Below are 11,218 nucleotides of genomic sequence, written 5' to 3'. Positions count from 1 at the left end.
GCGGCGGCGGCGGCGGCGGCGGGGCCCGGGGCGGCCGGCGGGGCCGGGGGAGACCGCAGCGAGGCCGCCGCCGCTGCCGCCGCCATGGAAGCACTGGGACCCGGTGAGAGACGCGGGCGGGGCGGGGGTTGGACGAGGCCCTACGGGGCCGTGCGAGCGCGGGGACGAGGAGAAGGAAGCGGAGGCCGCGGCACGGTGCCGCTCGGACGGTGGCTGCGCCGGCGCGGCCGGGCCCGGGAGCCGCTGCAGGCCGCTGGGCCGCGGGGAGCGCAGGGAGCGCTGCGAACGGAAAGGATCGGCGTGGAACGGGCCGCCAAGTCCGCGGGAAGTTTGCGGGGCTGAGCTGTCAGTGGGGCGCGGCGCGTCCTTGGGGGTGGGCGGCTGTGAGGCTGAGGTGGGCCGTGCCGGGTGTTGTGTCGGTCCGCAGCCTTTGGCTGAACGCTGGTGCTGTTCTGCATGGGGTGTTTTCCCACTTGTGTTTCTTTACTGAAGTGTGACTTATCTTGGTGCAGTTATTGGGGTAATTGTTAATTTCGTTGAAATATGAAACGTTTATTGACACCGAGGGAACTGGGCTTGTTTAGTGTAGAGCTGAAAGGCTCCGGGGAGACCTCGTGGTGGCCATCCAGTACTTGAAGGGAGCAGATAAACAGGAGGGGAACGGCTGTTTGTAAGGGTGGATGGTGACAGGACAAGGGGGAATGGCTTTAAACTGAGACAGAGGAGGTTTAGGTTGGATATTAGGAGGAAGTTTTTCACCCAGAGGGTGGTGAAGCACTGGAACAGGTTGCCCGAGGAGGCTGTGGATGCCCCATCCCTGCAGGCATTCAAGGCCAGGCTGGATGTGGCTCTGGGCAGCCTGGTCTGCTGGTTGGTGACCTGCACACAGCAGGGGGTTGGAACTGGATGAGCACTGTGCTCCTTTGCAACCCAGGCCATTCTGTGATAATTGTAGGGGTTAGGAAGGACCTCCAGAGACTGTCGAGTCCAACCCCCTGCAAAGCAGAGCCCTGCCACTGTGAACTCTGCTGTTAAGATAGCGGAGGTTTCTGACAGTCTGCTCTGCAGCTGCACCGTGCAGTGTGTCCACACCAGCTGCCTGCACTGCAGGATCCTCTTTTGGCTCTGTAGAGTACTTCCTGTCTGAAGTAACATCTTGAGGTGTCAGAGCCTGTAAATGTCACACAGTGGAAGAAATGAAGAGAAATAGTGCATATGAACCTCATCAGGCTGATGGGGCAGAAATCCCAATAAAATCAAGGTGGTCTGCAAGGAGGCTTTTAGCTTATTCTCCAGAATCCTTTGAGAAGTAACTCTAGAAAGGAGAAGGTTGCACTTCCTTTAGTCAGTGCTGACCTCCTGACAGCCATGTCTGCCCACAGAACTTGTCAATACGAGGCAGGAAAATGGGTAAATATAGTTGTCATTTAATCTCTTGTGGGAGGTCAGTGCTTGCACTTACTTCAGGCTAATTAGCGCAGGATTAATGGATCATCTCTCCCGTATCCAAATAAGCACTGCAAACTTTGATTGCCCTTGATGATTCACACTTGTCGAGATAGCTGTAGCTTTTTGAGGTGCTGAGTGCTCCCTAGGAGCAGTTCAACTGTGCTCCTGGCCTGGTGGCAATTACTTATGCAGGTGCAGAGCCAGCAATGCATCGTGTGGGACGTCTGCACCCAAACAGCCACAGTGCTGCAGCAGCTTTGGCACGGATGTGTCAGTGGGCTCCAGCTGCTCTGAGCCATTCTGCTTCCAGCCGTTCTGAGGTCGGTGCCCTCGGGTGGAATTTCAGTGTGATGGCCATCGCTTGGCTTATAAACCCGAGTGCAGAAGGCTCCTTTCATTTGGTCTTAGCTGTAGTTCAGGATTGTGTTAAGCTTATTGTTGCACACTGAGGTGTACCCAAATATGAGCTTCATCCTCCTACGGCTTATCTGCTTCTCTTCTCTTCTGCTATAAGCTCTGAGCCCTTGATTTAAATGGATACTGGCAGGTTGACACTTTTGATACTGAACTTGCCCTTAGTTTTATTGTTACTTCATTGCTGCTTTTTCACTCTGCTTTGCTGCTCAAGAACAGAGGGAAGAAACACTGATCACACTGCGTGCTGGCAGATAGAGACAAAAGCCATGAAAAGATCAACTCTGCTTTAAATGCAGTGTGGGTTGTGATAGATTGAACAACAACAGAAAGTGTTTAATCTTGTTAATATGGTATCTCAGATCTTAGCACTTCGAGGAATTTACCTGAAGCCTTACCCAGTGACCAGCTTGCAGGGAGTGCCTTTTTAAGCCTCTCCTGATTTCTTCCTTTGAACTCCTTCTGCAGCCATTACCTTTGCCCAAATAAATTACCTTCTCCACACGTGTTAGGAGTCTGTACCTGTCTGTATGCTTGCTCCATTGCTCTTCAGAAGAAAGCCTAAGCCATACCTCATTCCTTTCATTGTGTTAGAACTTGAAATTGGGTGGAATTCTGCTCCAGGGCAGAAGTGTTTCATTGTTAATAGAAGCGATGTGTTCATGATGTGAGGGAAACAACCCAACTGGTTTTTTAGCCTGGATCCAATGTGGAGATATGTCTTAAGTTTGGATTAGAGTAAAAGATCTATCTTACTCATTTCTAGATTACAGCAACTTTCAGGTAGAGATTGGGAATGTATTTCATCTGAAGTTTAAGCCCATAATGAAAAGATGCAGCTTTTGGCTGGTTCTAGAAATGATGTTAGTAGTACAGTTATCTTTCCTTATATAAGAATAGATAATATATAAATGTGTAGGTTCCATCTGGGGACTCTGTTGAGTTCATAAACCACAGTTTTGGATAAATGTCACTACAATTCAGAGAGTGAATTGTGGCATTAACCTACACACACGTGCTTTAGGGAGCACGTTTTCCACTTGGAAGTTGAGAGCTGCTGGGAGGCCGTGGGCCGCTTGGAATGCTCCGTCTGCAGGCGTGGGGAGCCCTTTAAGGTTCCTTTCCACCATGCCAGAAGGACGTTCCAGCTGAATACACCTGAAAAGATGCTGCACTGAGTGACAGTTCTCTTCTGTATTTGTTTGACTTTGCAGGGCCCCCAACAAGCCTTTTCCAGCCCCCCCGTCGCCCAGGCCTGGGAACTGTTGGGAAGCCCATCCGCCTCCTGGCCAACCATTTCCAGGTGCAGATCCCTAAGATCGACGTTTATCACTATGATGTGGATATCAAACCAGAAAAACGACCCCGAAGAGTGAACAGGTAGGATCTGCTTCATGGTCATGACACAGTTGTGTCATCTGTTATACAAAGATGTCTGTTAGCAGCTGAGGTGAGGGAGTTGTGCTCGTACATTGATAGGAGTGTTTTAGGTGTTGGTGCCTATCAGTAGAGCCCCAATGAAGAGCACCCCAGCTCACCCCAGGGCAGATGCTTGTACCTGTTGGTGAACAGTTCTTCAGATGGCGCTGCCTGTACTGAGTGCATCTCTTCTGACATCAGAGAGTTTGGACAAGTGCCTTGCATATTGATATTGACACTTCAGGGTCTGAACCTGGAGGTGACTTACAACAGTCAGCAGCAGAGACTAACAGTGTGTTTTGGTGCACTGTAACTTCTCCTACCTTGATCCGTTATGAAAACATAGAAAAGGCATTTGAAACCACATCAGACCATTGCTGGATTTTCCTGTTCTCTGACCTAACTTGCTACATCCCTCTGCAGGGAGGTGGTGGATACTATGGTGAGGCACTTCAAGATGCAGATATTTGGTGACCGGCAGCCTGGATACGATGGGAAGAGGAACATGTACACTGCACACCCGTTACCCATCGGCAGGGACAGAGTGAGTGTTACTGTGAGCAGCTCAAACCTTGTGCAGGAAACTGCCAGGGTGCCATTGGAAGTGTTTTTATTGGCAGTGGGTGGTGGTGTTGTTGTTATAACGTTGCTTAGCAGTGTAACATAATGTTATGGAAGTCTGCTGCAGTCCTTAACAAAAGCTTCTGCTTGGCTTTATCTGGAAGGTGGATATGGAGGTGACGCTTCCAGGAGAGGGGAAGGACCAGACTTTTAAAGTGTCCATTCAGTGGGTGTCAGTCGTCAGCCTTCAGATGCTGTTGGAAGCTCTGGCAGGGCATTTGAACGAAGTTCCTGAGGATTCTGTGCAGGCACTGGATGTAATTACCCGGCACCTTCCCTCCATGAGGTGGGTACTTGAGGTGTCTGCAGAACTGGTCAGTCTTGTCTCTGTCTTACGTTTCTGTTAGCTGCTGTTCTGCTGTTACCCCTTCGTACTGCAGAAGGGTTGAGGGAAGCTGTTGTGTAATTCAACACCTGCATTACAAATCTGCACTAGAATAGGGATATTTGATCTGAACTCAAGACTTGTATCTGCTGGTCGTGTTTCCAACTGGAATTTGCTGTAGGCTTTCCAACTGCTCTGCTCGGCTTTTATATGCTTGTCACGAGTTAGCTCTAAAGTTCTGGTGTGCCACAGAAGCGTGTTTCAAACACCCAACTTGAGGAAAGTCTGTTGGAAAGGGATGCTCAAATGAATTATTCCCTTTTTCAGGTATACTCCTGTGGGTCGCTCCTTCTTCTCCCCCCCTGAAGGCTATTACCACCCTCTGGGGGGTGGCAGGGAGGTCTGGTTTGGTTTCCACCAGTCTGTCAGACCTGCCATGTGGAACATGATGCTCAACATTGATGGTATGTAGGCAGTTGAGTCTCATTAATGTAATGGAGTTTGTGCTGCTTCTGAATTAAATATCCTCTTCTTTTATTGTAGTATCAGCAACTGCTTTCTATCGTGCTCAGCCTATCATTGAGTTCATGTGTGAGGTCTTGGACATTCAGAACATCAATGAACAAACCAAGCCTCTGACAGACTCCCAGCGTGTCAAGTTTACCAAAGAAATCAGAGGTAAAGGCTTGTTCTAAAGCCACTGCATCGAAATGCTGTCAATTTATTGTTGTTGTAGTGAGAATTTACGAGGCACTTGGGAAGTTGACCTTTCCTGTTTGCTCTCATCTTTCCCAAAAGTGATTCCCATGTCTGATTCTATTTAGGTGATTTTTATTTTGGGTTTCCAGGTCTGAAAGTAGAGGTTACTCACTGTGGCCAGATGAAGAGAAAATACCGAGTTTGCAATGTTACTCGTCGACCAGCCAGTCACCAGACGTACGTATGCCAGCACTTTGTGATGAGTTTTAAGATCTTGGATCGTTTTGATTTGTTATTTGTACAAGAAAAGTTGATTCTGAAGGGGAAAGAGCTGTGTGGATTTGAAAGCGCGTTCAGCCTTAACAGGGCAGAGAAGTAATGTGGATTTAGGCACCTGCTTTATTTCCATCAGAACAAGAGAATAGAAGAGTTATCAAAGACTATAACTTTATAAATAGCTCTGATGGATTGAAATGCTATCATTAAGGAGAAATCCAGGAGCTAAGGAAAATAATTGTTTTAAGCATTTCTACTCTGGATTAACTTTCCGCTCTTCTTTTCCCCTTTCAAGATCTAAAACAACAACAACAAACTAACCAGAGCAAATATCCTTCGTAGGTTTCCCCTGCAGTTGGAAAACGGGCAGGCTATGGAGTGTACAGTAGCTCAGTATTTTAAGCAGAAGTACAGTCTGCAGCTAAAATATCCTCATCTTCCCTGTCTGCAAGTAGGACAGGAGCAGAAACACACGTACCTACCGCTTGAGGTGAGGACCTGACTTGCTCTTGCATTGTGTTGTCCTTTGTTAAATGCTGTGGTGCCACTGTTCACTGTTCCTGTGCAGGTGTGTAACATCGTGGCAGGCCAGAGGTGCATCAAGAAGCTCACAGACAATCAGACATCAACCATGATAAAAGCGACTGCGAGATCGGCGCCGGACCGGCAGGAAGAAATCAGCAGACTCGTAAGTGCAGCTTTGAGCTGACAGCCTGCGTCTGTGAGCGTGACTTTGAGAAGCACTGGTGCATATGTAATGATAACCAGATGAGCCAAGAATTGCAGAAGATCAAAAACTCTGACTTCTGTAAAGTAAATCCTTTTAAACAGAAAAGCTGTTGCAAAGAAGACAGAGCCAGCTGAAACGCTAGGTGCAGTTACACAGATACTTCTCTTGTCACCAGGTGAAAAGTAACAGTATGGTTGGTGGACCTGATCCATATCTGAAGGAGTTTGGTATTGTTGTCCATAATGAAATGACTGAGTTGACAGGCAGAGTTTTGCCAGCGCCAATGCTGCAATATGGAGGCAGGGTGAGTCTTCCAGGTCTTGTGAAATACCTTGTTCTGAGGGTGCTGAAATTCATTAAAGGTTCCATGTTATCTTCTCACAAGGATTGCTTTTGTATGAACTCTGGTTGGCTGTAGACAAAACCAGGCAGCATTTTATTTTTAATTTGCCTTTGGTTTTTACCTAGAACAAGACTGTGGCCACACCAAACCAAGGTGTGTGGGACATGAGAGGGAAACAGTTCTATGCTGGCATTGAGATTAAAGTTTGGGCTGTTGCCTGTTTTGCTCCTCAAAAACAATGCAGGGAAGACTTACTAAAGTAAGTATTTTCCTCTTTATTCAGGATACCTGTTTCAGGGTTTATTTTCCTCATATTTTTGAAAGATGATATGCAGTGTAAGTTAATGATGCATCTAACAGTAAAAAGAGGAGATGATAGTTCTGCAGTGCCTTAAATGTGTGCTGCTTGGGAGGAGGCTTAAACAAAGTTCATAACTGAATTGGCTGGCCAGGAGAGCAGCAATTCCCTTACCACTGAGGTTACATTTCAGGTTGTGGAGACTGCATTCAGATTCTGTCTAATGCTGTTTTTACAGAGAACTGATGATGATCTTTTATTCCGAAATCTGAACTACTTATAATTGATAGAATGTGATCAGTAGAATTAACAGGAAAGTGGAAGGTGGTGAAAAGACCAGGCTGCATCCACTTGTGTTTTATTCACAGGAGTTTTACAGACCAGCTGCGTAAGATCTCCAAGGACGCAGGGATGCCGATCCAGGGCCAGCCCTGTTTCTGTAAATATGCCCAGGGTGCAGACAGTGTGGAGCCCATGTTTAAACATCTAAAACTGACTTATGTTGGCCTGCAGCTGATTGTGGTGATTCTACCCGGCAAGACACCCGTGTATGGTATGTGGAAGCTGTGAAGTGTTAAGGAGTTGCGTGGCAAGCGGGCATCTCATCATGCATTCATTGGTAGGAGGGAGACAAAGCAGGCAATGCCTTTTGTATTGTATATACAATGCTCTAATTGTATTTTGGAGATAGGATTATCAGTCCTCAGTGGGGTAGAATCGTAGTTTAGAGTTGGAAGAGACCTTTGAAGGTCCAGCTCCCCTGCAGTGAGCAGCAGCATCCATAGTTCAGTCAGGTTGCTCAGACCATGGCCCTGAACGTCCCCAGGGGCAGAGCATCCACCACACCTCTGGGCAGCGTGCTCCAGTGCCTCCCCACACTCAGCATAGAAGAACCTTCCTCATATCCAACCTAAATCTCCCCTTTTTAAGTCTGAAACCGTTTTCCCTTGTCCTCTCACCACATGCCCTTTGGAAAGGTACAAAGTGCTTGTGCATTCCTGAAGAGCAGGCTGAGACTTTGTCAGCGAGCCCTTAAGGGTTTGACCCAGTGTGACACCTGGGGAAAAATAAGAGGAAGATGGTGGAACTGATGGCTTTGTGTAACTGGATCCATTGTCCTGTTTTCTGTCACAGCTGAAGTAAAGCGGGTTGGTGACACTCTTCTTGGCATGGCCACTCAGTGCGTTCAGGTAAAGAACGTGGTGAAAACCTCACCACAAACGCTGTCCAACCTGTGTCTGAAAATAAATGCAAAGCTCGGAGGAATCAACAATGTGCTCGTACCTCATCAAAGGTAAGATGAGATTTAGTGCTTTCCTTGAAGTCTGAATTATCAAACAAAATTCTGGCAGTCTGTTTTGCTGCCTTTCAAAATAATGAGTTCATTAGAAATACCTGCAGACTGAAAAGGGCATTTTCTTGCCTTTTCCTGTCTTCAGTCTGCCTTTTCCTCTCGCCACTTCCATGACCATACTGTATTTCCTTCCAAACTGGAAGAGGAATGAGACGTTGAGGTGTGGTAAATGCTTGTGTGTTTGTCTGCCTTTGATCCTTCTTTTTTTGCTTTCGCTTTCTGTTTTGTCTGGAATAGATTGAGGCAGACACCTTCATCTTTAAAGACCTGGAATGGTTCTTGGATATGCCTTCCTCGGTTGTCTTTTTCTCCTTCCTCATCCCCCTTCTTTACATTATTATTAAATAAACCTCAATCGTATCAAACAGGCCCTCAGTGTTCCAGCAGCCCGTGATCTTTCTGGGAGCAGATGTCACTCACCCTCCTGCTGGGGATGGAAAGAAGCCTTCCATAGCTGCTGTGGTGGGCAGCATGGACGGCCATCCCAGCCGGTACTGCGCCACGGTGCGGGTGCAGACCTCCCGCCAGGAGACCTCGCAGGAGCTGCTGTACAGCCAGGAGGTGATCCAGGACCTGACAAACATGGTGCGGGAGCTGCTGATACAGTTCTACAAGTCCACGCGTTTCAAGCCCACGAGAATCATTTACTACAGAGGAGGAGTGTCAGAAGGGCAGATGAAGCAGGTACTGTCTGATGATTTGGTGCCTGTGAAGGGGTTGGCCTTGATGCTGCATGTGTGGGATGCAGTTTGCAGTTACGTTTTGTTTTCCTGCCTAGACAGAAGGTAAAGTTATCCTGGCTGACTGTGCTCCTTGTGAAGTGGCATTTATATCTGGAAAGAAAAATACTGCATGTACTAATTGTTACATCTTCTGTGTCCAGGTAGCTTGGCCAGAACTTATAGCAATCCGAAAGGCCTGTATTAGTTTGGAAGAAGACTACAGACCAGGAATAACCTACATTGTTGTGCAGAAAAGGCATCACACCAGGCTGTTCTGTGCTGACAAAACTGAAAGGGCAAGTATTGTTGGGTTCTTCAGTAAGGAGGTGATGGGGACGTGAATGGGAACGTAGGTGTTTGGCTGATGGGGTGGAATCCATCTCACCCACTGGCAGTGAACTGATTTGTACAAACAGAAGCAGTTCTGTGCTGGAGCAGGCTTTTCTGTGAGACCAAAATAGCTGGTTCCTCCTGCTTTTTACTGCTCTACATCAGACAGTTTGTTCCCAGCCCCTTTTGGAGTGAGCACACTCAGTATCTCTGGAGCTGTAACCTGATTTTTGTAGCCTTTTGATTCCCAACACGAGCTCATTGCTCAGTCAGTTGTCTGTCCTGTTTTAGATGCATCTGTAAGGTTTGCCTGTGTCACAAATCCGTGAGCCAACTAAGGAACCTTTTTTGGAAATGTCTTCATCTTGTGTTTGCTAGAAGAAGATGCATCTGTGGGGTGTGATTGCAAACAAGGGCGTGAAGCCTGTTTCAGAAAGCCTGCATCTTTTCCTATTCTAAAATACTTTATTCCACTCTGCAATTTTAATGGTGCTGGCAAGAATTTCATTTTTCTCTGGTCATGCACCAACTGGATTTGGCGAAGCTCCTAACAATGAACCCACAGAGAACATTTTCATTCCTCCTATGTAAGTTACCTAAATTTCCCCACATCATTCAGCTATAAATTCTCAGCCAGCTGTGAGTAGCGCCTACCTGAGGAGGTATTTTTGGATCACTTCTAAAGGAAGGAAAAAAAAAAACCAACCAAAAACCCCACGGGCTAATAATGAACTTTCCACGTTAGGTGGGTAAGAGTGGCAACGTACCAGCGGGCACCACTGTGGACAGCACCATCACGCATCCCTCTGAATTTGACTTTTACCTCTGCAGCCACGCGGGAATTCAGGTAATGCTGCAGCTCTGCCGTGCTCAGGCTGTGGGGCTGAATCCTGACCCTGTCCCGATGAGTTGATGTTGCTTTCATTTCTAGTTTGGCACATTTACAGTTGCAGCAGTTTGGTGAGTGCCTGCTTGGCGCTTGCACTTAAGTACTGCTAGAAGGAGCAGCGTTCAGATACCTCCTGTGATTTTACTGATGCTCTCTGGCTGAACTGTTGTCTCTTCTCCACAGGGAACCAGCCGGCCCTCGCACTACCAGGTCCTGTGGGATGACAACTGTTTCACTGCAGATGAGCTGCAGCTGCTGACCTATCAGCTGTGTCACACCTACGTGCGCTGTACGCGATCAGTCTCTATTCCAGCACCTGCATACTATGCCAGACTGGTGGCATTTAGGGCTAGGTACCATCTTGTGGACAAGGATCACGACAGGTAAGGGGCTGCACCTCGCCGTCTCGGTAGCCAGACAGTGGACCTGGATCGCAGGCTCAGCTGTTCACGGTTGTCTGTATGTGTCTGCATTTTTACAGTGCTGAAGGCAGCCACGTGTCAGGACAGAGCAATGGCCGTGATCCTCAGGCTCTGGCAAAGGCAGTGCAGATCCACCACGATACTCAACATACCATGTATTTTGCTTGAGAGCGTTTGGGAAGATGAGGCAAAGCCAACAACTCGTTCAGTCCTGACGTGTTTTCAATGCCTACTGCTCTAGCTAGGGCCCTTTCTTTCAGACTGCCCCCTACCAGCAGCTCTGAACGGTCGCACTGAATCTGGACTGCAAACAATGTCTGATGCACCGACACAATTGAGCCATTCGTTCCGTTCTTTTACGTAATAGAAATTCATAGACTGTCTTTTCTGATGCATTGGACTGAATTTTTACCTCAAAGCGCAAAAGGCCGATCACCCCGACGTTTTTAAAGCACTTGGCACGAAAGGTTTCTATGGAATATTTTGCTAGCGATGGTCTTTAGGTTCCCTTCTCACCCCATGAGTTGATGGTGACGAGTGATTCTCCGTCCTCACGCGCTGCTTAGTGACTGCGTAGTATGGCGAAACTCCTCCAGTTCGATGTCATTGTTCTCTTGTGTGGGGCCATAGATTTTTTTAATGGAGATTTTAGACTTCACTACTGTAAATGCCTTTTAACAGACGTAACTTTCACAGGTCTTGCAGTTTTAGTCGGTTTTACTAATGACCTTTTTAACCTGCAGACTCGGGCTGCAAAGCAATTGCACTATTCTGCCAGTCCAGACCGGTGGTTCCTGCTCTGTGAATGTGTGACGTGCCCAGGTGGTGATGCCTGTCAGCAGGTTTTCATTGTAACGGCTACCAGTAACACTGCCCTGGTCTCATAACAAACACTGAACCATCGTTTTCTCCCCCTCTAAAAAAAAA

The 11,218-nt window shown here is 47.6% G+C and overlaps 1 protein-coding gene across 1 annotated transcript; it reads left to right on the top strand.

Annotated features, from left to right (window-relative positions):
- The first annotated feature begins 53 nt into the window (after positions 1-53).
- On the top strand, positions 54-11,218 carry AGO4 (argonaute RISC component 4). The gene is made up of 18 exons (XM_042838490.1): positions 54-103; positions 3,078-3,243; positions 3,706-3,826; positions 4,008-4,189; positions 4,556-4,692; positions 4,772-4,906; positions 5,077-5,164; positions 5,546-5,693; positions 5,772-5,891; positions 6,109-6,237; positions 6,402-6,535; positions 6,943-7,127; positions 7,709-7,868; positions 8,297-8,612; positions 8,812-8,946; positions 9,726-9,827; positions 10,053-10,252; positions 10,351-11,218. The coding sequence occupies exons 1-18, from the start codon at positions 85-87 to the stop codon at positions 10,457-10,459; spliced, it is 2,586 nt and encodes an 861-aa protein (XP_042694424.1). The 5' UTR covers positions 54-84; the 3' UTR covers positions 10,460-11,218.

Source organism: Centrocercus urophasianus, unplaced genomic scaffold (assembly GCF_019232065.1).
Source record: "Centrocercus urophasianus isolate 14NV4802_14NV808 unplaced genomic scaffold, USGS_Curo_1.0 seq_808, whole genome shotgun sequence".
NCBI lineage: Eukaryota > Metazoa > Chordata > Aves > Galliformes > Phasianidae > Centrocercus > Centrocercus urophasianus.
The sequence above is the reverse complement of the archived record's forward strand: the minus strand, read 5'-3'. Positions and strand labels throughout refer to the sequence as shown.